This window comes from Danio aesculapii, chromosome 18, assembly GCF_903798145.1.
Source record: "Danio aesculapii chromosome 18, fDanAes4.1, whole genome shotgun sequence".
Classification (NCBI taxonomy): Eukaryota; Metazoa; Chordata; class Actinopteri; order Cypriniformes; family Danionidae; genus Danio; species Danio aesculapii.
Genome location: NC_079452.1, coordinates 23,195,454 through 23,223,405, shown reverse-complemented (window position 1 = coordinate 23,223,405; position 27,952 = coordinate 23,195,454). Strand labels below are relative to the sequence as shown.

Sequence of the window (27,952 nt, the reverse complement as noted above, 5' to 3'; positions counted from 1 at the left end):
GAGACACACACTAAATGGGTTTTTTAATATATGAAGTTACAAGTAATACAGAACATAGATGTACATGCAAACGTTTATTTGACTTCATAGAGTAAACACACACAAAAGATGACTATTAGCCTTGATTATTTGATGATAATTGAAGCTGAATATGATTCAGGAGGCAGAGACAGTTAAACATAGGTAAAGTGGGAGCCTTTAAGTAAATATTTTTAAGACAAAAATGTCCCTAAATACCCATACAAACTTTATTTTAGAGATCAATTGATAAAATTTGTGTCATTAATTAAAAGTGTTTAATTAAGAACAAAAATAATAGAAGCTTTAGCAAAATGACCTGCAATTCTAGAATCACCCATATGAAGAAGTGCATGGAAGTATATGAAGAAGTATGTTTTCTTTTCACTAAAAATGCTTGTCATTATATTAAGCAGTAAGTTTAAGCAACTGAAGTAAATATGAAATAACATGTAAAGAAATGCAACTTAAGGATTGGAAATTTTTAAACAGGACCATGTGTAGGACTCAACTTAAAATATGTTGTTTAATTATTTTAATAAGCATATTATTGATTTCAGATTGTTGACATTAACACTGTAGAAAGAGTTCCACCTTGTGGCCATTTATGCAAAAACAGGGTGTGAAAACTAGACTCAACATTACAGAAAATCATAAAGCCCATTACTTTTGAAACTTGAGTAAATGGATTTAATTTGCTTGCATTGCCACAAATGTAGTGACCTTGGTTTGCCATGATGCATTAGGCTGGAATCAGTGATATACGTGCTGTATGAATATCAGGATGAGATTGTGCACAATTTTCTCTCTCTGAGTGCACTTTAATGCAGTGGAAGCCGCCACAGAAATGATCCAGCTCACATCCCCTGTGAAAACAAATCAGCATTACAGGCTTTATACTGAAAGAAAAGCACGACTTTTTATGTGTGTGTGTGTTTTCAGAATAGTTAACAAGTGGTCTGATTACACTCACCATGACAAATCCAAGAAAGCTGATAGAGACATTCCCCAGAACGTTGATTGTTGTCACTCTTTCAAAAGGGATGCGGTGCTTGAACATGCTCTGCTTGTGGTCTCTGAATTGCACCTGGCAAACCAAAAACAGCATTTTAACTGTTGTAATAGTGTAGGTTTTTGTGTCCAAATATCTAAAAAAATTTATATTAAAATCATTTTTTACACAAGCAAATAACAATGTTTTGTTTTCAGAAATGAGTTTTTAATAAATCAAGTTGATTAATTGTTGGTAGATATTTGACTTGTTTTAAGGAAAAACTCTAAATTTTGACTAATTTCATTGAATCATTGAAATGATTTTTGAAAACAAGACAATATTGTGTGCTTGTCTAGAAAATGCTTCTTGATTTAAGAGTTTTTGGATATTTGGACAAGAAACAAGACAAAAGCTCTACATAGGAAAAACATTGATTTTTGATTGAAGTTTATGAGGGGAAATCAAGTCCCCTCATAAACCTATAACAAGAATTACTAAATAAAAAAGAAGAGTACACTTTGATTTTATGGCGACATTAAAATTCACGATCTCTTTTTTTATTTTGCTTCAAGTCAAGATCACGATTTTCTCAGGATTCTGTTGATGTAAAATAAAGGTTAATGTGAGTAGGCCCTTATTATTGTTATTTCTCAAACATGGTAAAACAACAATACTAATATTAGGCCTATGTGTAGCTCTACTTTATAGACTTTAAATGGTGGACTTGAACTTTAAATATGTTGTGTTTTTAAATGACATCACAATACAACTATTCATAATTCTGAAGTTGAATTATCATGTCATTTATGCTCGTCATTTGTGAGACATATGCTTGTCGTTTGTCATTGACAACATTATTAAACCTTTTCGTCTCTGGGAAATGAGACATTTCTCATTATCAGATTCTCTTTCACATTATATTCAATATTATATAGACTATAGTTATACTGACCCAGTAAACATTTATTCTTATGCACAACACTTTGTGTTTGATATAAAAGAAAAAACATGTCAAATGCTTGTCTTAATCATAACTCTACAATGGGATATGATCATTTAATTGATGTGCTTTTACTTTTTTGGCGAGTACGCTCATATCATGGCTGCCGTCACTTTGAGTTCAGTTTCCAACAAGCTGAACGTTATTTACAACTTTATTACTAGTGATTCACAGCCTATGCAGGTTCTGTTCACTAAAGTAGACATGATTGGCAGTCACAACACGTCCTCTTGGTAGTAAACAGACAGTGTGTCAGCTCATGTGTGATTTTGCAGCTGTGAATACATAATTTTTTATGACAGAAGTTACATTTTTGAGTGAATTATACTTTATAAATACAGTATGTGACACTTTTAAGACCATTTAGAGGTGTCCATGTTGCTGAGCAATGTATACTGTATAAAACAACATGAACACTTGTGCGTCCGCCTTTATGCTTATCTCCTGACCTTGAAAATATAATAGGCTGAATCGTAGAAAAGCTTAAATAAGATCTTGTGTAGGGTCGAATTTTTTTGATTAATCGTGCAGCCCTATGTGAGCATGACGTAAGAGTAGGGTATTCACCATAGGTCATACACAGGTTTCTCAAACTCTTCTATAGTCAGCACTTTAATTATTACTGTTATGACTTGAGTTTGAGTAATTCAATACGAGTTCAAATGTTTGTGCATAATGTGTGTTGAGTGTATTGGTACTTCATCACAAGGAGTGCTGGACTCTTTCTTCACACACATTGCTTGTTCGTTGATGCAAGATAAACATTTTATATTCATATGATAAATCATGTGTTGGAAGCTCTTCTTTTGGGAAATGCAGGGAGCTTAATGTCCCAAACACATACCTGATATCCTTCAGCTTTGATCTGAATGTAGAACTCAAAAGCATCTCCCTTTTTACAGGGGTTTTCAGAGACGTATTCCTCCGCTCCCCATCTCCCGCTCTTCAGACTGTTCATGACCAGCTTTGAGCCCATTCGGGGATTGAAGTGGAAAGCAATGTCATCATTATCAGTAGACCCGGTCTTGAAGTTGATTGAAAACCTGCATGCAAGTCAATACATTTTAAATAGGAATGAGTTTGGCTTCATGCTGAATGAAGAGATTGGTCAACATCGAAGTAAAGATCATAGTTTATTTAAGTTTAACTGCAGAGCTGGATTTCTCTTGTATGTTTGCTGCAGTATCATTAAGATTTTACCATGATTATGGTGCATGGACACGTATTGAATTACGACTGTTGGTTGAAACAGATATTACATTAGAGCTTTTCACACTGCAATTAACCCAGTGTTATTGTCATTCTTAACACTGCATTTTACAGATAACCTAGGATTGCCCTGTTTATCGGGGGGTAAGGATGACCCTGGGTTGGCAGTTTCACATCTGAAAAGCCCTATTGTGTGGTAGCTAGGGGTGTAATGGTATACTAAAGTCATGTTTTGGTACCTACCTTAGCTTTTAGGGACACGGTTCAATACAGGTACAGGAAAAATAACAAATGCCCTGTGCTTGCGTTTATCTGTTTATTTTGAACAGACAGAAGTGTTTTGTCATAATCAGTATACAGAACCGAAAAGCTACTTGTGCTGGAAGAGTACAAAATAAACCTTGCACATGATTGGTGCTCATTAATGTCAGTTACACAGCAGAGGACCAATTAGAAGAACTCAGAGGCGGGGTAAGAGTTGCTCGCTAGCTTATGTGTAATGTCTTCAGATACGAAGACGTGTTGTTTGTGAATTGCTGATAAGTTGATGTATCAGGATGAATGCATACCATTACACCCATACATGAATTTAGTGCATACTTTAATGGAGGCCTGAATGTATGCAATTCTAACTTACCTGTCTCCATTTCTAGGAACAACTCCCTTCACATACAAGGTCATGCCTTCTCTCAGTCCTCCAGGGATCTGGCCCAAATATGGAAGGTTCTGTCAGGAACACAAAAAAATAGGCATCAGCCCAATCTTGAGACAGGGTTTGAGTTCATTAAAATGGAAATTGGAAAAGCATTGATGATTAAAGTTGTCATCACAATCTTAATAAACGTGACAGTGAGACAATTTCTTTTGGGTGAAACATGCACTGCAGTTTCATTATAGAGGTTGTTCAACCAAGAATAGAAATTCTGCCATCGTTTACTCACCTTAATGTCATTCCAAACCTTTTGTGGAAAAACTACAGAAGAATGGCCCAAAGGTTTCATTGAATACAATAAAAAAAGCTGAGTAAATAAAAAGTTCCACAGAAGGAAGAGTGTCTTATGGCTTTGAAATCCCTTACTAAAATAAGTGTACTGCTCATTCATTTAATTATGCATGTATAAGTAAAGATCAAGTGTATTTTTAAGTATGATTTATGTAGAAAGTATACTTTTAGCAATATGCTAGTAGTATACTTGTAAGTGTACCATTTTAATACAACCTGTTTAAATTGTAAATTAAAATTAAATTTCAATTTAAAGTAAACTTTAGGTGTATTGAAAGAAACGTATAACTTATACTGCACTGCTACTTTACCTTTTCATTTGTACTGAAAATTACTTAAGTCCAATGATGCAATGCTTATTATAACCAGATCTTGTAACATTTAGTGGAGGCTTCAGCTTTATCTGAAGTATCTAAAAAGTCTAGCTAAAAGTATATATCCAAAAAAGTATGCTAATAGCACACATGAGTATCTGAAATCTGAGGTATGACAAAAAGCTGAGTAAATAACACATTTTGAGTGCAGTATATTTTAAGTCACTGGACTGGACCTGTCACTCACAGGATTTTGCACTGCTTGTAAGGCCTTTGATTGTATTGTGGACAGGTCCCACTGTGAGCTTCCCAGACTGGTGATTGTTGACTTGACTTTGGTAGTAAATGAGGATTTGCTCCAATTCTGTTGAGGAAATAGTGAGAGTGTGTATTTAGAAAACTGGGTCCACTTCTCAGTGGATTCTTAATGCAGTATCATTGTTGTTGTAGTATATCCACAGCTGCACAAAACATAACTTACTTGAATCAACCCAAAAATGCTCATAGAAACCGCTCCAACAATATTCAAGGTGGACACTTTTTCCAGTGGTATACGGTGCTTGAATGTGTACAGGTCGTTTTCGTTTACATATACCTGATGAAAAGATTTAGCATTGCCAATATAAAAGAGATGCTCTTGGCTTTCTTTAAAGAATGAAGTGAGTATTGTTCCTTAAATCACAAACCTGATATCCTTCAGATTTGATGACCATGAACATCTCAAAAGCGTCCCCCTTTTTAAAGGGGTTGTTGGAGACGCTTTCTTGAGTTTCCCATCTTCCCTTCCTGAAGCTGTTCATGGCCAAATTCTGCCCCATTTGGGGGTTAAAGTGGAAAGCAATGTCATCACTGCCAGTCTTGAAATTTATCTCAAATCTATAATGAAGATGAAAGATGTTGAAGCACTCACTATAGTCCACTGATAGTCTAACCCTTACTCTCCCATTCACACATATGGACAATTTATTTTCTCCAGTGCAATAATGTATGTGTTTCAACTGTGGGGGAACCCGGAGCACCTGGAGGAAACCTACCCAAACACTGGGAAAACATGAAAATTCCACAGAGAAAGACTTGCTGGTCCAGCCTGAACTCAAACCAGCAACCTTCTTGCTTTGAAGCTACCATGCTAACCACTTGCCCAATGTTACAGTAATGAAGTCCAGTGAACTGTAAAGTTTTTATTCCATTTCCTCACTGTCCAATAGAATGATTTCTTACTTGTCAGCTTCAGGAGGAACAACACCCTGGAAGTACAAAGCCATGCCTTCTCTCAGTCCTCCTGAAATGGGGCCCACATAAGGAAGGTTCTGCAGAACAGAGAAAACAGGAATCAGCTTTTATTCATTATACTCTATTTGGAGGTTTTGAACATAATAAAATTTGATGCATTAGAATTCCCGCAGTTTTGAAAGAGGTCATCAGAAACTATGCTGAATCAGTTGCTCTTAGGCATTTCTTGTGCTGCAGTTTCATTATGTGCTTTCACGTAGTTATGCATTTAGAATGAACTAGAAGAAATCTTTCACTCACAGGGTTTTGGACTGCTTGCAAGATCTCTGAGTGTGTGGTTGATTGCTCCATATGTGAGCTGCCCAGACTAGTGAATGTTGACTTGACTTGGGAAGCAAATGAGGATTTGCTCCAGTTCTATTGAGAAAACAGTGAATGTCTTTAGAAAGCTCTTTATTCTCCACATTATTGTCAGTGGATTCTGACACTAAATCCTTCGTTGCAATATTGCCTTTACTGCAGATAATGTAACTTACCTGAATGAAGCCAAAAAGGTTCACAGCAACACCTCCAAATATATTTAAGGTGGACACTTTTTCTAGTTGTATACGGTGCTTGAATGTGTACAGCACCTTGCCATTTACATATACCTGATGAACAGAGTAAAAACTGCCAGTGTAAAGAAAAGCTCTTTGTTTAGGGATGCAGAAAACTGTGTAAATGCACATACTTGATATCCTTCTGGCTGGAGGACCATCAACATCTCAAAATCTTGTCCCTTTTTAAAGGGATTGTCTGAGATGCTTTCTTCAGTTTCCCATGCTCCGTTCCTGAAGCTATTCATGGCCACCTTGTGGTCCATTTGGGGGTTGAAGTGGAAAGCAATGTCATCACTGCCAGACTGCCCAGTCTTGAAATTAATTTCAAACCTGGATGGAATTTGAATTATATTTAAAAATCCAAATCCAAATTGCATTGTTTAATCTAGATAAAATGGTTTCTTACTTGTCAGCATTATGAGGAACAGCACCCTGCAAGTACAAGGCCATGCCTTCTCTCAGCCCTCCTGAAATGGGGCCCACATAAGGAAGACTCTGCGAGGGGAAAAAACAAAACCATTGACATCAGCCTACCTGTATATTAACTCTGCAGGATTGGAGTGAACTCAATTTTATGTTTAGCAGCGTTAGCAGTACATGAGCTGACCTTGGGTAAAAGAGTGTGTACATACATACATACAGCTCAGTATAACATTGCTCTACTCCAATAACATGCACTGTTGAGAAGCTCTGCACTAGGTTCTTGTTGAAGTATTTTAAATTATTAAAACAGGAAGATGTGGAATTTCAGGAATTTTTAAAATAGCCATCACCTTACTAAAACTAGTGGGGAAATTGTCCTTGGGTAAAATAAAGCAATAGTCACTAAGGAGCTATGGTATGGTTTACAGTAAATTTATAACACCTATGTGGCATTGCTCAGTACTGATAGTGTAATTGTTGCTTGAAACAATTACAGGTGTACAGGTGTATGATTAGAGTAAGTCAATACAGCTTTGAACATGGCTCAAACAAATTGTATCAAGGAACAGAACTTCCTGTTTTACATGTACACTACTTTTTACATTTGTGTGATTGGAGGAGTCACTGGAAAGGATTTGTAACTCACAGGGTTTTGGACTGCTTGCGAGATCTCTGAGTGTACGCTGGACTGTTCCTTGTGTGAGCTGTCCGTACAGGTGATTGTTGACTTCACTTTAGTACAAAATGAGGATTTGGTCCAGTTCTATTGAGAAAAGAATTAGATAATGCATTTTAAAAGTTCTTTTGTTCTCCACAGCATACAGTGTTGTTTCAGTGATGTTGCAATATTGCCTCATCTGCAAAAAAGTAACTTACTTGAATGAAGCCCAAAAGGTTAACTGAAACTCCTCCAACAATACTTAATGTGGATACTTTTTCCAGTGGTATACGGTGCTTGAATGTGCAATGTTCCTTGCCATTCACATACACCTAATGTACAGAACCAATAAGTGTGTGCAAAAAAGCTCTTACATTACATTTAGTTAGGTGGTAAGTTCTGGAACTTAAACACAAACCTGATATCCTTCAGATTTAATGACAGTGAACATCTCAAAAGCTTCCCCCTTTTTAAAGGGGTTGTTGGAGATGCTTTCCTGAGTTTCCCATCTTCCATTCCTGAAGCTGTTCAAAGCCACAATCTGGCCGATTCGGGGGTTAAAGTGGAAAGCAATGTCATCACTGCCAGACTGCCCAGTCTTAAAATTTATCTCAAATCTATAATGAAGTTGAAACACATTACGGTATTCAAATTCAAGCAACAATGAACCAATTTTGTCTGATTTACCAACTGTCAAACAAAATCACTTACTTGTCAGCTTCAGGAGGAACAACACCCTGCAAGTACAAGGCTATGCCCTCTCTCAGTCCTCCTGAAATGGGGCCCACATAAGGAAGGTTCTGCAGGAAACACAACAACATACGTGTCTGTCTAGAACTTTATTATATAATACGGATTGGCACAATTTTATCAAAAAGTATGAAACTTTAAAATTTCAGTAATTTTAAAAAAGTCCTGACACTGTGATGAGACAGATGCTTTCAGGTAAAACAAGTTTCATTACATTTTTTTTTTTTACTCAGATCCTATTCTTTCACTTCTGAAAACACAACAGTCACTTACAGGGTGTTGGACTGGTTGTGAGATCTCCAAGTGTGTGGTAGACTGCTCCCCATGTGAGCTGCCCAGGCTGGGGATTGTTGATTTGGCTTGAGTAACAGGTGAGGATGTGCTCCAGTTCTAAAAAGAGAGAGAATTTACAAAGTCTCATTCATGTTGAAATGTTGCCACAACTGAAGAAAAAGCAGCTTACTTGTATGGAGCCAAGAGAGTTGATGGCAACATTTCCACTGATATTTAATGTTGACAATCTTTCCAGTGGTAGACGGTGCTTGAATGTGCACAGTTCTTTGTCATTCACGTACACCTGATGATCCAAACCAACACATTGCATTTAAGGACTAGTTTTTAGCTACTTTTAGGACTGTGCAGTGGGATTTATGTTACAAAAACTACCTGATATCCTGCAGATGTGATGGCAGTCAACATCTTAAAGCGTTGTCCCTTTGTAAAGGGGTTGTCTGAGACACTTTCCTCAGTTTCCCATGCTCCGTTCCTGAAACTGTTCATGAATACCTTCTGGCCCATTTGGGGGTTGAAGTGGAAAGCAATGTCATCACTGCCAGACTGCCCAGTCTTGAAATTGATCTCAAATCTACATTGAAGTTGAAAGATGTTACAGCAACCATTCCCAAATACTGCTGAACTATATCTGTTCATTTACACAAACTGTTCAACAAAGCAATTCCTTACTGGTCAGCATTATCAGGAACAACACCCTGCATGTACAAGGCCATGCCTTCTTTCAGTCCTCCAGGAACTTGGCCCACATAAGGAATTTTCTGCAAAAAACACAAGAGCTTTAGTCTACATTGACTATATTCTTGTGGCAAATTTTCAGCTTTACAGTATGTGAATCTAGAATTATTTCAGACTTTTTAGATTGGCCATCACGATCAGGAAACTGTGGTGAGAAATCTAGTCTTGACAAAAAGCCAGTAAGGGCTTTCGCTGTATGGGATCAGTCACTCACTGGGTTTTGGATTGGCTGCGAGATCTCCAAGTTGTTTACAGCAACATCTCCACTGATATTTAATGCTGACACTCTTTCAAGAGGTGTACGGTGCTTGAATATGCACTGTTCTTTGCCATTCACGTGCACCTGATGAACCAAAACAACACAACCCATAAGGGGACACGTTCCTAGCTTTCTTTTATAGGTGTAGCTAGTTAATCTTCTTAAAACACTTACCTGATACCCTTCAGGCTTGATGATAGTTAACATCTCAAATGGTTCTCCTTTTTTAAAAGGGTTGTCAGAGATAATTTCTTCTGTTCCAGATTTTCCATTAATTACGCTGTTCATGGCCACGTTCTTATCCATCCGAGGGTTGAAATGGAAAGCAGTGTCATCATCACCTGACTGCCCAGTCTTGAAATTCAATTCAAATCTGCATAAGGTTTGAAATATAAGTAAACAAATTAGTTTATTAGTACATAGTTTTTGTCCAATTTAATGAAAGGCACAAATGATTATCAACCTGTCAGCATTAGTAGGAACATCTCCCTTCATGTACAAGATCATGCCTTCTTTCAGTCCTCCGGGAATCTGGACCACACGAGGAATGTTCTGCAATAAGTACAGAAAATAGCAATTTTCCTATATTCACATTTTTTTGTTACAGGGTTTAAATTTTCTGAGGGTATGTAGCTTTTCATGGTTAGTGGGACAAGTGGTCTTGAATGAAACAGCTGTCATATCCGTGTTTGATTAGGTGTTTTTACTTTGTTGTGCATTAATATTTGAAAGAATAGGATCAGTAACTCACAGGGTGTTGGACTGGTTGCGAGATCTCCAAGTGTGTGGTGGACCAGTTCCCATGTGAGCTGCCCAGGCTGGGGATTGTTGACTTGGCTTGAGTAACAGGTGAGGATGTGCTCCAGTTCTAAAAAGAGAGTTTACAAAGATCTTTACTTTCCATGTCATTGTCAGTAGTTTCTGATGTAGTGTCATTTGTGGTGAAATATTGCCAAAACTGAGGAAAACACAGCTTACTTGTATGGAGCCAAGAGAGTTGATGGCAACATTTCCACTGATATTTAATGTTGACAATTGTTCCAGTGGTAGACGGTGCTTGAATGTGCACAGTTCTTTGTCATTCACGTACACCTGATGATCCAAACCAACACATTGCATTTAGGGACAAGATTCTAGCCTCTTTAGAACTATGCAGTGGGGTTTATGTCACATAATAAGTACCTGATATCCTGCTGATGTGATGGCAGTCAACATCTTAAAGTGTTGTCCCTTTGTAAAGGGGTTGTCTGAGACACTTTCCTCAGTTCCCCATGCTCCGTTCCTGAAGCTGTTCATGACCACCTTCTGGCCCATTTGGGGGTTGAAGTGGAAAGCAATGTCATCACTGCCAGACTGCCCAGTCTTGAAATTGATCTCAAATCTATATTGAAGTTGAAGGGCGTTACAGCAAACATTCCAAATACCACTAAACTATATTTGTTCATTTACAGAGACTGTTCAACAAAGCAATGTCTTACTGGTCAGCATTGTCAGGAACAATACCCTGCATGTACAGGGCCATGCCTTCTTTCAGTCCTCCAGGAACTTGGCCCACATAAGGAATATTCTGCAGTAAACACAAGAAAATGTACATTGTTACACTGACTATATTCTTGTGGCAGATCTTTAGCTTTAGAGTAAGTGAATGTAGAATTTTTTTAATGATTAAATTGGTCATCACAATCCTGAAACTGTGGTGATAAATGTACTTTTTTGAAACTAAAAGCCACTAAGGGCTGTAAAGGATCAGTCACTCACTGGGTTTTGGATTGGCTGCGAGATCTCCAAGTTGTTTACAGCAACATCTCCACTGATATTTAATGCTGACACTCTTTCAAGAGGTGTACGGTGTCTGAATATGCACTGTTCTTTGCCATTCACGTGCACCTGATGAACCAAAACAACACAACCCATAAGGGGACACGTTCCTAGCTTTCTTTTATAGGTGTGGCTAGCTGATCTTCATGAAAACACTTACCTGATACCCTTCAGGTTTGATCATAGTTAACATCTCAAATGGTTCTCCTTTTTTAAAAGGGTTGTCAGAGATAATTTCTTCTGTTCCAGATTTTCCATTAATTACGCTGTTCATGGCCACGTTCTTATCCATCCGAGGGTTGAAATGGAAAGCAGTGTCATCATCCCCTGACTGCCCAGTCTTGAAATTGATTTCAAATCTGCATAAGGTTTGAAATATGTTAAAGCAACAAAATCCAGCTAATAGTAAATATTTTTTGTCCAATTTCATGTTAGGCACGAATGATTATCAACCTGTCAGCATTATTAGGAACAGCTCCTTTCATGTACAAGATCATGCCTTCTTTCAGTCCTCCAGGAATCTGGACCACACAAGGAAGGTTCTGCAGTAACCACAAGAAAACAAGCATTTTTCTCATATTAAGTAGAAATTTGTAGGAGGATTTCTGACTGGATATACGAAATGACATTGTTTAGGTTGATCAACACAATCATTAAGCTATAGTGAGACACGTGTGCTTGGATTAAACAGTTATCACATGCTTGCTTCACAAGGTATTTTTTGCTCTGTTGTGCATTCATTAGTGAAAGGATAGGATCAGTAACTCACAGCATGCTGGACTGGTTGCGAGATCTCCAAGTGTGTGCTGGACCGTTTCTCATGTGAGCTGCCCAGGCTGGGTATTGTTGACTTGGCTTGAGTAACAGGTGAGGATGTGCTCCAGTTCTAATGAAGAAAAGAAAGGAGAGAATTTACACTATTTTTTATTTTCCTCATCATTGTCAGTAGTTTCTGAAGTAGTGTCATTTGTGCTAAAATATTTACAAAACTGAGGAAAACACAGCTTACTTGTATGGAGCCAAGAGAGTTGATGGCAACATTTCCACTGATATTTAATGTTGACACTCTTTCTAGTGGTAGACGGTGCTTGAATGTGCACAGTTCTTTGTCATTCACGTACACCTGATGATCCAAAACAACACATTGCAATTAAGGACAAGTGTCTAGACTCCTTTTAGGACTATACAGTGGTATTTATTTAACAAAAAAAGTACCTGATATCCTGCAGACGTGATGGCAGTCAACATCTTAAAGCGTTGTCCCTTTGTAAAGGGGTTGTCTGAGACACTTTCCTCAGTTTCCCATGCTCCCTTCCTGAAGCTGTTCATGAATACCTTCTGGCCCATTCGGGGGTTGAAGTGGAAAGCAATGTCATCACTGCCAGACTGCCCAGTCTTGAAATTGATCTCAAATCTACATCGAAGTTGAAGGGTGTTACAGCAAAAATTCCCAAATAGCACCAAATTATTTTTGTTCATTTACACAAACTGTTCAACAAAGCAATGCCTTACTGGTCAGCATTATCAGGAACAACACCCTGCATGTACAAGGCCATGCCTTCTTTCAGTCCTCCAGGAACTTGGCCCACATAAGGAATACTCTGCATTAAACACAAAAAAATGTGCATTATCTTACACCGAATAAATTTATGTGGCAAATTGTCAGCTTTACAGTACAGGAATGATGAATGATTTCAGTTTTTTAGGTTGCTCATCACAATTTTGAAACTGTGGTGAGAAATCTAGTCTTGTTTGAAACAAAAAGCCAATAAGAGCTTTTACTGTTAAAGACCAGTCACTCACTGGGTTTTGGATTGGCTGTGAGATCTCCAAGTTTTTTACAGTAACATCTCCACTGATATTTAATGCTGACACTCTTTCAAGAGGTGTACGGTGCTTGAATATGCACTGTTCTTTGCCATTCACGTGCACCTGATGAACCAAAACAACACAACCCATAAGGGGACACGTTCATTTCCCTCATTTATAGGTGTGGTTAATTGATCATCTTAAAAGACTTACCTGATACCCTTCAGGCTTGATGATAGTTAACATCTCAAATGGTTCTCCTTTTTTAAAAGGGTTGTCAGAGATAATTTCTTCTGTTCCAGATTTTCCATTAATTACGCTGTTCATGGCCACGTTCTTATCCATCCGAGGGTTGAAATGGAAAGCAGTGTCATCATCACCTGACTGCCCAGTCTTGAAATTCAATTCAAATCTGCATAAGGTTTGAAATATAAGTAAACAAATTAGTTTATTAGTACATAGTTTTTGTCCAATTTAATGAAAGGCACAAATGATTATCAACCTGTCAGCATTAGTAGGAACATCTCCCTTCATGTACAAGATCATGCCTTCTTTCAGTCCTCCGGGAATCTGGACCACACGAGGAATGTTCTGCAATAAGTACAGAAAATAGCAATTTTCCTATATTCACATTTTTTTGTTACAGGGTTTAAATTTTCTGAGGGTATGTAGCTTTTCATGGTTAGTGGGACAAGTGGTCTTGAATGAAACAGCTGTCATATCCGTGTTTGATTAGGTGTTTTTACTTTGTTGTGCATTAATATTTGAAAGAATAGGATCAGTAACTCACAGGGTGTTGGACTGGTTGCGAGATCTCCAAGTGTGTGGTGGACCAGTTCCCATGTGAGCTGCCCAGACTGGGGATTGTTGACTTGGCTTGAGTAACAGGTGAGGATGTGCTCCAGTTCTAAAAAGAGAGTTTACAAAGATCTTTACTTTCCATGTCATTGTCAGTAGTTTCTGATGTAGTGTCATTTGTGGTGAAATATTGCCAAAACTGAGGAAAACACAGCTTACTTGTATGGAGCCAAGAGAGTTGATGGCAACATTTCCACTGATATTTAATGTTGACAATTGTTCCAGTGGTAGACGGTGCTTGAATGTGCACAGTTCTTTGTCATTCACGTACACCTGATGATCCAAACCAACACATTGCATTTAGGGACAAGATTCTAGCCTCTTTAGAACTATGCAGTGGGGTTTATGTCACATAATAAGTACCTGATATCCTGCTGATGTGATGGCAGTCAACATCTTAAAGTGTTGTCCCTTTGTAAAGGGGTTGTCTGAGACACTTTCCTCAGTTCCCCATGCTCCGTTCCTGAAGTTGTTCATGACCACCTTCTTGCCCATTTGGGGGTTGAAGTGGAAAGCAATGTCATCACTGCCAGACTGCCCAGTCTTGAAATTGATCTCAAATCTATATTGAAGTTGAAGGGCGTTACAGCAAACATTCCAAATACCACTAAACTATATTTGTTCATTTACAGAGACTGTTCAACAAAGCAATGTCTTACTGGTCAGCATTGTCAGGAACAATACCCTGCATGTACAGGGCCATGCCTTCTTTCAGTCCTCCAGGAACTTGGCCCACATAAGGAATATTCTGCAGTAAACACAAGAAAATGTACATTGTTACACTGACTATATTCTTGTGGCAGATCTTTAGCTTTAGAGTAAGTGAATGTAGAATTTTTCTAATGATTAAATTGGTCATCACAATCCTGAAACTGTGGTGATAAATGTACTTTTTTGAAACTAAAAGCCACTAAGCGCTGTAAAGGATCAGTCACTCACTGGGTTTTGGATTGACTGCGAGATCTCCAAGTTGTTTACAGCAACATCTCCACTGATATTTAATGCTGACACTCTTTCAAGAGGTGTACGGTGCTTGAATATGCACTGTTCTTTGCCATTCACGTGCACCTGATGAACCAAAACAACACAACCCATAAGGGGACACGTTCCTAGCTTTCTTTTATAGGTGTAGCTAGTTAATCTTCTTAAAACACTTACCTGATACCCTTCAGGCTTGATGATAGTTAACATCTCAAATGGTTCTCCTTTTTTAAAAGGGTTGTCAGAGATAATTTCTTCTGTTCCAGATTTTCCATTAATTACGCTGTTCATGGCCACGTTCTTATCCATCCGAGGGTTGAAATAGAAAGCAGTGTCATCATCACCTGACTGCCCAGTCTTGAAATTCAATTCAAATCTGCACAAGATTTGAAGTAAGTTGAAGCAACAAAAAAATCCTAATAGTAAACATTTTTTTCCAATTTAATGAAAGGCACAAATGATTATCAACCTGTCAGCATTAGTAGGAACAGCTCCTTTCATGTACAAGATCATGCCTTCTTTCAGTCCTCCGGGAATCTGGACCACACAAGGAAGATTCTGCAGTAATCACAAAAAACAGGCATTTTCCTGTATTGACTGGATTTTTCTAGCAAGGTTTCAACTTTTTAAATGCGGATACAGAATTTCATTGTTTAGGTTAGTGAACACAATCATGAAACTTTAGTGAGACAAGTGTGCTTGGATGAGACAGTTATCACACATTTCTTTCATAAGGTGTTTTTACTTTGATTTAGTCTTTTCAGTAAAGATTGCACAATGGTTACTCACAGGGTGTTGGACTGGTTGCGAGATCTCCAAGTGTGTGGTGGACCATTTTCCATATGAGCTGCCGAGGCTGGGGGTTGTTGACTTGGCTTGAGTAACAGGTGAGGATGTGCTCCAGTTCTAAAAAGAGAGAATTTACAAAGATCTTTACTTTCCATGTCATTGTCAGTAGTTTCTGATGTAGTGTCATTTGTGGTGAAATATTGCCAAAACTGAGGAAAACACAGCTTACTTGTATGGAGCCAAGAGAGTTGATGGCAACATTTCCACTGATATTTAATGTTGACAATCTTTCCAGTGGTAGACGGTGCTTGAATGTGCACAGTTCTTTGTCATTCACGTACACCTGATGATCCAAAACAACACATTGCAATTAAGGACAAGTGTCTAGACTCCTTTTAGGACTATACAGTGGTATTTATTTCACAAAAAAAGTACCTGATATCCTGCAGACGTGATGGCAGTCAACATCTTAAAGCGTTGTCCCTTTGTAAAGGGATTGTCTGAGACACTTTCCTCAGTTCCCCATGCTCCCTTCCTGAAGCTGTTCATGAATACCTTCTGGCCCATTCGGGGGTTGAAGTGGAAAGCAATGTCATCACTGCCAGACTGCCCAGTCTTGAAATTGATCTCGAATCTACATTGAAGTTGAAGGGTGTTACAGCAACCATTCCCAAATAGCACCTAATTATTTTTGTTCATTTACACAAACTGTTCAACAAAGCAATGCCTTACTGGTCAGCATTATCAGGAACAACACCCTGCATGTACAAGGCCATGCCTTCTTTTAGTCCTCCAGGAACTTGGCCCACATAAGGAATACTCTGCAGTAAACACAAGAAAATGTGCATTATCTTACACTGAATAAATTCTTGTGGCAAATTTTCAGCTTTACAGTATAGGAATGATGAATGATTTCAGTTTTTTAGGTTGCTCATCACAATTCTGAAACTGTGGTGAGAAATGTAGTCTTGTTTGAAACAAAAAGCCAATAAGAGCTTTTACTGTTAAAGACCAGTCACTCACTGGGTTTTGGATTGGCTGTGAGATCTCGAAGTTTTTTACAGCAACATCTCCACTGATATTTAATGCTGACACTCTTTCAAGAGGTGTACGGTGCTTGAATGTGCACTGTTCTTTGCCATTCACGTGCACCTGATGAACCAAAACAACACAACCCATAAGGGGACACGTTCATTTCCCTCATTTATAGGTGTGGTTAATTGATCGTCTTAAAAGACTTACCTGATATCCTTCAGGTTTGATGACAGTTAACATCTCAAATGGTTCTCCTTTTTTAAAAGGGTTGTCAGAGATAATTTCTTCTGTTCCAGATTTTCCATTAATTACGCTGTTCATGGCCACGTTCTTATCCATCCGAGGGTTGAAATGGAAAGCAGTGTCATCATCCCCTGACTGCCCAGTCTTGAAATTGATTTCAAATCTGCATAAGGTTTGAAATATGTTAAAGCAACAAAATCCAGCTAATAGTAAATAGTTTTTATGCAGTTTCATGTTAGGCACAAATGATTATCAACCTGTCAGCATTATTAGGAACAGCTCCTTTCATGTACAAGATCATGCCTTCTTTCAGTCCTCCGGGAATCTGGACCACGCGAGGAAGGTTCTGCAGTAAGTACAAAAAAATAGAAATATTTCTTTATTCACAATTTTTTTGTAGCAGGGTTCCAACTTTACAAGTGTATGTAGCTTTTCATTCTTTAGATTGGTCATCACAATCATGAAACCATGGTGGGACAAGTGGTCTTGGATGAAACAGTTGTCATATCCGTGTTTGATTAGGTGTTTTTACTTTGTTGTGCATTAAGAATTGAAAAGATAGGATCAGTAACTCACAGGGTTTTGGACTGGTTGCGAAATCTCCAAGTGTGTCGTGGACCATTTCTCATGTGAACTGCCCAGGCTGGGGATTGTTGACTTGGCTTGAGTAACAGGTGAGGATGTGCTCCAGTTCTAAAAAGAGAGAATTTACAAAGATCTTTACTTTCCATGTCATTGTCAGTAGTTTCTGATGTAGTGTCATTTGTGGTGAAATATTGCCAAAACTGAGGAAAACACAGCTTACTTGTATGGAGCCAAGAGAGTTGATGGCAACATTTCCACTGATATTTAATGTTGACAATCTTTCCAGTGGTAGACGGTGCTTGAATGTGCACAGTTCTTTGTCATTCACGTACACCTGATGATCCAAAACAACACATTGCAATTAAGGACAAGTGTCTAGCCTCCTTTTAGGACTATACAGTGGTATTTATTTCACAAAAAGGTACCTGATATCCTGCAGACGTGATGGCAGTCAACATCTTAAAGTGTTGTCCCTTTGTAAAGGGATTGTCTGAGACACTTTCCTCAGTTTCCCATGCTCCCTTCCTGAAGCTGTTCATGAATACCTTCTGGCCCATTCGGGGGTTGAAGTGGAAAGCAATGTCATCACTGCCAGACTGCCCAGTCTTGAAATTGATCTCAAATCTACATCGAAGTTGAAGGGTGTTACAGCAAAAATTCCCAAATAGCACCAAATTATTTTTGTTCATTTACACAAACTGTTCAACAAAGCAATTCCTTACTGGTCAGCATTATCAGGAACAACACCCTGCATGTACAAGGCCATGCCTTCTTTCAGTCCTCCAGGAACTTGGCCCACATAAGGAATACTCTGCATTAAACACAAGAAAATGTGCATTATCTTACACCGAATAAATTTATGTGGCAAATTTTCAGCTTTACAGTACAGGAATGATGAATGATTTCAGTTTTTTAGGTTGCTCATCACAATTTTGAAACTGTGGTGAGAAATCTAGTCTTGTTTGAAACAAAAAGCCAATAAGCGCTTTTACTGTTAAAGATCAGTCACTCACTGGGTTTTGGATTGGCTGTGAGATCTCCAAGTTTTTTACAGCAACATCTCCACTGATATTTAATGCTGACACTCTTTCAAGAGGTGTACGGTGCTTGAATATGCACTGTTCTTTGCCATTCATGCACACCTGATGAACCAAAACAACACAACCCATAAGGGGACACGTTCATTTCCCTCATTTATAGGTGTGGTTAATTGATCGTCTTAAAAGACTTACCTGATATCCTTCAGGTTTGATGACAGTTAACATCTCAAATGGTTCTCCTTTTTTAAAAGGGTTGTCAGAGATAATTTCTTCTGTTCCAGATTTTCCATTAATTACGCTGTTCATGGCCACGTTCTTATCCATCCGAGGGTTGAAATGGAAAGCAGTGTCATCATCCCCTGACTGCCCAGTCTTGAAATTGATTTCAAATCTGCATAAGGTTTAAAATATGTTAAAGCAACAAAATCCAGCTAATAGTAAATAGTTTTTATCCAATTTCATGTTAGGCACAAATGATTATCAACCTGTCAGCATTATTAGGAACAGCTCCTTTCATGTACAAGATCATGCCTTCTTTCAGTCCTCCGGGAATCTGGACCACGCGAGGAAGGTTCTGCAGTAAGTACAAAAAAATAGAAATATTTCTTTATTCACAATTTTTTTGTAGCAGGGTTCCAACTTTACAAGTGTATGTAGCTTTTCATTCTTTAGATTGGTCATCACAATCATGAAACCATGGTGGGACAAGTGGTCTTGGATGAAACAGTTGTCATATCCGTGTTTGATTAGGTGTTTTTACTTTGTTGTGCATTAAGAATTGAAAAGATAGGATCAGTAACTCACAGGGTTTTGGACTGGTTGCGAAATCTCTAAGTGTGTGGTGGACCATTTCTCATGTGAACTGCCCAGGCTGGGGATTGTAGACTTGGTTTGAGTAACAGGTGAGGATGTGCTCCAGTTCTAAAAAGAGAATTTACAAAGATCTTTACTTTCCATGTCATTGTCAGTAGTTTCTGATGTAGTGTCATTTGTGGTGAAATATTGCCAAAACTGAGGAAAACACAGCTTACTTGTATGGAGCCAAGAGAGTTGATGGCAACATTTCCACTGATATTTAATGTTGACACTCTTTCCAGTGGTAGACGGTGCTTGAATGTGCACAGTTCTTTGTCATTCACGTACACCTGATGATCCAAAACAACACCTTGCAATTAAGGACAAGTGTCTAGCCTCTTTGTTGGACTATGCAGTGGGATTTGTGTTGTAAAATAAGTACCTGATATCCTGCAGACGTGATGGCAGTCAACATCTTAAAGCGTTGTCCCTTTGTAAAGGGGTTGTCTGAGACACTTTCCTCAGTTCCCCATGCTCCCTTCCTGAAGCTGTTCATGAATACCTTCTGGCCCATTCGGGGGTTGAAGTGGAAAGCAATGTCATCACTGCCAGACTGCCCAGTCTTGAAATTGATCTCGAATCTACATTAAAGTTGAAGGGTGTTACAGCAACCATTCCCAAATACTGCTGAACTATCTGTTCATTTACACAAACTGTTCAACAAAGCAATGCCTTACTGGTCAGCATTATCAGGAACAACACCCTGCATGTACAAGGCCATGCCTTCTTTCAGTCCTCCAGGAACTTGGCCCACATAAGGAATATTCTGCAGTTAATGCAATAAATTGGGCATTATCTCACAGTGACTAGATTCCTGTGGTTTATATTCAGATTTACAGTATGGGAATGTAATTTTTTATTTATTTTGTAGGTTGGTCATCAAATTCTAACTGGTGAGAATACATTTGTTTGTTTAAAACAAAAAGCCAATAAGGGCTTTCGCTGTAAAGAATCAGTCACTCACTGGGTTTTGGATTGGCTGCGAGATCTCCAAGTTTTTTACAGCAACATTTCCACTGATATTTAATGCTGACACTCTTTCGAGAGGTGTACGGTGTCTGAATATGCACTGTTCTTTGCCATTCACGTGCACCTGATGAACCAAAACAACACAACCCATAAGGGGACACGTTCCTAGCTTTCTTTTATAGGTGTGGCTAGCTGATCTTCATGAAAACACTTACCTGATACCCTTCAGGTTTGATCATAGTTAACATCTCAAATGGTTCTCCTTTTTTAAAAGGGTTGTCAGAGATAATTTCTTCTGTTCCAGATTTTCCATTAATTACGCTGTTCATGGCCACGTTCTTATCCATCCGAGGGTTGAAATGGAAAGCAGTGTCATCATCCCCTGACTGCCCAGTCTTGAAATTCAATTCAAATCTGCATAAGGTTTAATTAATAAAAATAAAAAAAATCAGCTAATAGTAAATAGTTTTTGTCCAATTTCTTGAAAGGCACAAATGTTTATTAACCTGTCAGCATTAGTAGGAACAGCTCCTTTCATGTACAAGATCATGCCTTCTTTCAGTCCTCCGGGAATCTGGACCACACGAGGAAGGTTCTGCAGTAACCACAAGAAAGCAAGCATTTTTCTCATATTAAGTAGAATTGTAAAATCTGTGGTAAGACGCATGCTTTCTGGTGAAACTGTTCTAGTGTGCTTGTTTCATTAGGTGTTTTTACTCTGTTGTGCATTCATTAATGAAAGGATAGTGTTAGCCACTCACAGGGTGTTGGACTGGTTGCGAGATCTCAAAGTGTGTGCTGGACCATTTCGCATGTGAGCTGCCGAAGCTGGTGAATGTTTTTGTGTCTCTGGTAGGAAATGCAGAAGTGCTCAAGTTCTATCCAAGGAACAGAGAGAGTGTATATTTAGAAAGTTCTTTACTCTTTGCATTATTTGATAGTGGATTCTTGTGCAGTATAATTCAAAATATTATTTTGGCTTACCTGCAGAAAACGTAACTTACTTGAATGAAGCCAAAAAGGTTCAGGGCTACATCTCCACCAACATTTAACACTGTCACTCTTTCCAGTGGTATATGGTGCTTGAATGTGTACAGTTCCTTGCCGTTCACATAGACCTTATGAACCACAACACAGCCTGTATGAGGACAAGATCTGCTTTTTAAATGTGTGCATTTAGTTTCATGCCTCATACAAAGTACCTGATATCCTGCAGATGTGATGGCAGTCAACATCTCAAAATCTTGTCCCTTTGTAAAGGGATTGTCTGAGACACTTTCCTCAGTTCCCCATGCTCCGTTCTGGAAACTGTTCATGGTCACATTCTGCTCCATTCGAGGGTTGAATTGGAAAGCAACGTCATCATTGTCAGAAGTCCCAGTCTTGAAATTTAGTGCAAACCTGCATTGAAATTTGAACATGTTGAAGCAACTATATGCTTGGTGCAAGTCTGTGATAAAGGTGTTACTTGTGTAATGCAGCAACACTAATTCTTTCACGTGTCCACAATGTTTTTCTCAATGGTCTTTTGTTGTATTAAAATCAATTAGTTTTGTTAGAGAAAAGACACTAAGACTGAACGGCTTGCATCACAGCTAAGCAGCAAGACAAGATCTGGCAGATCATTGCTATAGTTAGGGTACATAAAATCAGTATGAGGCAACACTATAAAATCACCCTGCCCCTGGTGATACCAGTATTACAGGTAAATGGCTGAAATCAAAACCTGAAACTAGCAAAATCTAACTAAATCTGAATTAATGTAAATGTAAAAACAATTTCTTACCGGTCAGCGTTTTTAGGAACAACTCCTTTGACATACAAGGCCATGCCTTCTCTCAGTCCTCCTGAAATGGGGCCCACATAAGGGAGTTTCTACGGAGAGCACAAGACAACATTAACCAGGGGTCTTATTTATAAGAACATACACATTTTTTGACCCCGATTTTGTCTACGCTAATTCCCACTCAAAAGTTGTACTCCTATAAAACAAACTTGATGGGAGAATGTGGCAGCTGTAAACTTAAATATTGGCTTAATTGAATCACTTTAAATCATCATATGAGGTACCACCATTAATAAATAAATTAGTGTACATTCACATTTCAAAGCAAATTTCATAAATCAGACCACCAAGTCTTTAAATATTCTTAAATCATAAAAGGGTGTCATAAGTCCTGAAACTGTTGTGTGGACAATTGTTTTGGGGTGATACACTAGTTTTATAAAGTGTTTAAGCTTGTTGTTTTCCTGCATTGTTTGTGTTACTCACAGGATTTTGGACTGGGTTGCTTAGCGAAAGTTCAGTTGTCAGATGGGTAGTTGACGGATGATGTTTGGTCTCAGTGAAAGACCAGGTTCCCTCCCTCATAGATGAATGTCCTCTAAAAACCCCATGATGTGAGTGATGCATGCCCCTGCCACCCCTAATGCTAGAAGACCCAGACCAGCCCTGTAAAAAAAAGATTGTAATGATTGAAAGAATATGGATTTTATTTTCCACCATTATGATATTTCCAGCTGTTCCTGTAGAGGATTGCTAAAAGATTCCAGGCACTCTTCTCAATGGCCCAAGCCTGATGTGATTGTATCCCTGTCCTCCACTATTTTGTAGATTACATTAATGAAGGATTTTGCTGCTTTTAATGGGACCTATTCTGCCCATTTTTTTCAAGCTTTCAATACATCTCTGTTGCTGGTCAGGTGTACATGTGTGGTTCATACTTCTGTCAGTCTATGTCGCTCCTGTCTCTGTTCATCTAAAACTCCACATCTATAATCCTCTTAGTCTATGCTGACATTATCTTCAGCAGCTCAAACACTCTAATGGCTAATGGACAGACGGCTGCTTCTCACTCAGGGCTGCTGTTTATGCTAATGAGATGGAGAGATGATGGGCACTAATGGGCGGGGCTTCCCCCTCTGATGACACGTACAAAGGGAGAATGTCAATCAAAGTGTTTCTGCATCAAGTCTGATTAGAACAAACACAATTCATTCATGTTGACCATTAGAGGCTGAATATATATATATATATATATATATATATATATATATATAAACACAAAACACAACTTAATCCCCTTATAAAAGTGATTTCTGCATAATAGGCACTCTTTAAGGCTTGCACACACCAAGCAGATGGCAAGACCTAGAAATGTTCAAAGAAACACTGACCTCGGTGAACGCCACGTTTGTTAAAGAAACCCCTCCTGCAACAGCCAGAGTGTTGACGCGTTCCAGAGATATACGATGCTGAAACCGACCGACTTCTTGTCCGCTCAAAAACACCTGCAAATGGAAAATTACTTTAAATCATGTCTTAATTAATCTTGTTTGCTGAAAAAAGTGAATACTTTCATTCAAAGTACATTTTTACATTGGATTAATTGAAAATATTATGGTTTCTGATTATAACCTGTTTTACCAGACAAAACAAACCCTCTATAGGAAAATTTAAAGAGTTAAAAACTAAACTTTAAGCCAAAGTATACTTTGAGTAAAACTAAGAGGTTTAGTTGTAAATAAAGGACAGTAATTTTACAAAAGTCTGGTCAAAGTATAATTTTTTTTCAGGATAGTCTTGGCATGTTGCACTCATTGAGTATAAAACATCAAAACACACCTGATATCCTTCAGAATTCACTGCAATGATCAGATCAAAGCTGCCCCCTGGTTTTAAAGGAAAGTCCAGTTTCTCCTCTTTTCCCCATGATCCATTATTGCGGCTGTTTACCGCAGTGGAGTTACTGGTAAACTGAGGCTTCATTTGGAAGGCGATGTCATCCCCGTCAGACTCTCCACACTTCAGATTCACCACAAAGCTGCACATATTAAAGATAACGTGGAAGAGAGACGAAATTAAAGTCTGAAGAGTCCGCACTGCAAAAATATGCTACGTTCCTTGTTTATATTGTCTAAAATATCAAAAAAAAATCTTAAAATTACGAGGCATTTTCTAGAAAATGTGCACTTCTTTAAAAATAAACTGTGATTGTAATATTCAAAATGCAATAACTGCCTTTAAAATAAAGTATATAGACAAATAAAACACTAAACCATACAATTTTGTATTTTCAAAGTGTTGGATATTATGTATTATACAAGGTCAGCAATTCTTAAGTCTAAAAGGTATAATTAAATAGCAAAATCTGTGCAATCTTACAAAAGTGTTATTTTAATGTTATTATTAATTATTGAATATTATTAAATATTGTATAAATATTAAAAACTAATTTAAAATAAATACTCATCTTTATAAATACTCATATGACTTTCGGAAATGTCAAAATTGTGAGTGTTTCCCTAAAACAAGCAAAATAAGCTGACTTTGACTGAATTTCCTTTTGGACCAATATCATATCTAATTAACAGTGGGGTTAGCAAAATAATTTCACTTCCGCAATTATCAGATTATTTAGCTTGTTTTAGGGAGAAACTCTCCTCATTTTGACTCATTATTTCTGAAAACAACACATTAAATTTAGCTTGTCTAGAAAATGCTTCTTGGTTTAGGAATTTGTAGATATTTGGACTATAAACAAGACAAAAACTCTCAGTAAGATCAGCATTTTTGCAGTGTAGTGATGAAATGCAAGATTCACCCGTCAGATCCAGCAGGAACAGCTCCCTGGATGAAGACGTCTTTCCCAGCTTTCAGTCCTCCATGAATTCGGCTCACATAAGGGATGCTCTGCATAATATGAATGTGTTGTCAAAAATGTTCATTTTCAAGACAGAACCACGCTGAAATTAGTAAAAGGAAGCTAAGGCTGCACAATATATCATTTCGTTATAGATATCACTGCAAAAACTGCTTTTCCTACTTGTAGTTTTTGTCTTGTTTCTAGTATAAATATCGAAATATTCTTAAATCAAGAAGCATCAAGAAAAGCAGAAATTTTGGTTTGTTTTTACAAATAACGAGTCAAAATTAAGTGAATTTTTCCTTAAAACAAACAAAATAATCTGACAATGGTGTAAGCAAAATGGCCTAATTAATTTTGACTCATTATTTCTGAAAACAAGACAATATTTCATGCTTGATTCTTCTTAATTTAAGTGTTTTTAAATATTTGGACTGGAAACAACACAAAGCCTCTATGTATATATTTTTGCAGTGATTATTTAATTACTTGATCTGAATACTGAAAACCATAAAACATCATTTATTTCATTTGTATATTTTCCTTTATTGTATTTATCCATGCTTGTAGATTGTTTATTAGATTTCATGTAGATGCGCTGCCCTACGAAATCATCCCAATCAATCTACAATGATCAATTCTTTCCATATCAGTCTTTTAAGTTCATAATGTTCAGTAGACTAAAGTATAATTTCTCATTTCTAGGACTGCACAGTATATCACTAAATAATCATTATCATAATAATGGTATATGCCAAATATGTATTACAGTTGTGTTTATGCAGAAGTTTTTTATCTAAATTTGACCAATAAGGTGGAGCCTTACTCTCTCCAGCCTTGCTAAAGATTTTACAGATTAAATGTTTAACCCATAGATGTTTAGTCTGAATTAGAATGAATTAGATTTGATAAATATGTTTGACATGTTTGTTTTAATGTCACTAGAAAACTAAATGATTTAAGTAATCATAAGAAATATTATTGCAGTATTTATTAACAAATATGGCATAAAAGTCAAACTCACAAAGCCGGAGGTGGTGTGGCAGCTCGATCTGCAGCCTGACTTTAATTTGAAGCTCATGTTGGTCACTGAAAATGAAGATGTTGAAGATGCACTGATGGATTCTGGAGTCAGGATGAGCCGTATAGATCATTCTGTGGCTTTTATACTGTCAACCGGTGGGAGCGTTCAGCCTTCAGGGTGCTTTTAGCCTAAAGGCATTTCAGAAAAAGCTTCAAAAGTTCACGTTGGTCTTGCAAACTAAGGGCAAACGCTCATCATCAGCAGGATCATTTGCATTCTTCAACAGTTTTGCCCAAAGCCACCATGCACATCAAACTTCATTTTACATTTCATCTGAGTTCAGTTTAACCAGTACTTTGCATTTTGCATATTAAAATTATATTTTCTGCATTGCCAAGGCTAGTGGACAAATACAGTGTTTACATTAGATAAAAACAATGGTGATACACATTCCCTCATGTCTGCTTATAGTAGTGATGATGCATCAGCCATTATAATAAATATTGATGTTTAACTCATTAGTGATGTAACGAGTTTAATTGGGAATAACTGATGAATGAAGCGTGTTTCAGCCTGAGGGAAAACTGCTCAACTTTGATTATCAAATGCTTCACTCAGTCAGCAGAATTCTCACAAGAATGAAGGAAAACATCCAGAGTCAGACCATAAAACTGTCTGAAAAGCACTCTCACACTCGCATATTCAGCTCATTTCTCAAAGGAAGATTCACATTATATCACTGTATGTAAGTCGTCTGCGGTTCAGAAAAAGAAAACAGGATTTTTATTAAATTTTTTAAGGAAATGTTTGGTACTGCATCAACATTTGTACTGAAATCTCCCAAAAAAGAAAATATGTGTGTGTGTATATGTCAGGATTATATTATATTATATTATATTATATTATATTATATTATATTATATTATATTATATTATATTATATTATATTATATTATATTATATTATATTATATTATATTATATTATAAGGTGACACAGTGGCTCAGTGGTTAGCATTACGGCTAAACTGACCGTAATTAATGAGTGTGTGTGTGTGAATGAGTGTTTATGGGTGTTTCCCAGTGATGGGTTGCAGCTGGAAGGGCATCCGCTGCATATGTAAAACATGTGCTGGATAAGTTGGCGGTTCATTCCTCTGTGGCAACCCCTGATTAATAAATTGACTAAGCTGAAGGGAAATGATATTATATTATAGGTTTTTCCCCCTCGTAGATTCACATAATTGAAATCAACTGAACAATTCAGCAGAAATATGTAAAAGAATCCCATAATAAGACATGTGCTTGTGTAAATGTTGATGTGATTTAATTAAAGCCCTGACGGCCTTCACTTTAGTATGCATGAACTAATGGTGTCATTTACATCATGTCTCTTATTTTATTCTTTGTTTGCCAGTTTTGAGTTTAATCAAATGAGTAATAAAATAATTAACCGTAAGAAAAGGTGCTTTGCATGCGAGTAGATGTTAGTCTTTAATTCAGTTTAATATTGTGATTCTTTATTTATTTTTTTATTAGAATAAAATTATATAATGCTTCTACAAATAAACAATTGAATATAATACATCATTAATAAGTTATAAGTATGTCCAGTGCTCAGCATAAATGAGTGCATCAAATATTGAGAAAGTATATTTTATTTATCCATTCATCAGTGAATATAGACAATATATTTGGTGCAATTAAAACCATTTTATTACACAGTTATATTCATTAAAGTAAGAGTTTGGCCACTGAACATCTTTAGGAATAGAAAGACAATACATTTAAATTGCAATAAAATAATAATACA

The 27,952-nt window shown here is 37.4% G+C and overlaps 1 protein-coding gene across 2 annotated transcripts; it reads right to left on the bottom strand.

The window, feature by feature from the left end:
• Positions 1-4: 4 nt before the first annotated feature.
• lgals4 (galectin 4) lies at positions 5-26,240 on the bottom strand. Of its 2 annotated transcripts, XM_056478939.1 has the most exons (74): positions 26,142-26,240; positions 25,076-25,164; positions 24,097-24,295; positions 23,649-23,762; positions 22,744-22,923; positions 22,258-22,346; positions 21,674-21,872; positions 21,476-21,589; positions 21,233-21,349; positions 20,978-21,066; positions 20,687-20,885; positions 20,467-20,595; positions 20,180-20,268; positions 19,885-20,083; positions 19,679-19,792; positions 19,452-19,568; positions 19,133-19,221; positions 18,840-19,038; positions 18,621-18,749; positions 18,330-18,418; positions 18,033-18,231; positions 17,828-17,941; positions 17,599-17,715; positions 17,280-17,368; positions 16,987-17,185; positions 16,768-16,896; positions 16,477-16,565; positions 16,180-16,378; positions 15,974-16,087; positions 15,745-15,861; positions 15,425-15,513; positions 15,133-15,331; positions 14,914-15,042; positions 14,634-14,722; positions 14,338-14,536; positions 14,134-14,247; positions 13,907-14,023; positions 13,619-13,707; positions 13,330-13,528; positions 13,111-13,239; positions 12,820-12,908; positions 12,523-12,721; positions 12,317-12,430; positions 12,077-12,193; positions 11,761-11,849; positions 11,468-11,666; positions 11,248-11,376; positions 10,968-11,056; positions 10,672-10,870; positions 10,468-10,581; positions 10,241-10,357; positions 9,953-10,041; positions 9,664-9,862; positions 9,445-9,573; positions 9,165-9,253; positions 8,868-9,066; positions 8,665-8,778; positions 8,475-8,591; positions 8,163-8,251; positions 7,870-8,068; positions 7,670-7,783; positions 7,440-7,556; positions 6,777-6,865; positions 6,502-6,700; positions 6,308-6,421; positions 6,072-6,188; positions 5,760-5,848; positions 5,225-5,414; positions 5,020-5,133; positions 4,786-4,902; positions 3,859-3,947; positions 2,857-3,055; positions 992-1,105; positions 5-884 (listed from the first exon to the last, which is right to left on the bottom strand). In XM_056478939.1, exons 1-74 carry the CDS (start codon positions 26,196-26,198, stop codon positions 876-878), a joined length of 9,669 nt encoding a protein of 3,222 aa, XP_056334914.1. In that variant the 5' UTR covers positions 26,199-26,240; the 3' UTR covers positions 5-875. The 2 variants fall into 2 exon arrangements, with proteins under 2 accessions (XP_056334914.1, XP_056334915.1); XM_056478940.1 differs by lacking the exons at positions 13,907-14,023; positions 14,134-14,247; positions 14,338-14,536; ... (9 more) ...; positions 16,987-17,185; positions 17,280-17,368.
• Positions 26,241-27,952: the final 1,712 nt, after the last annotated feature.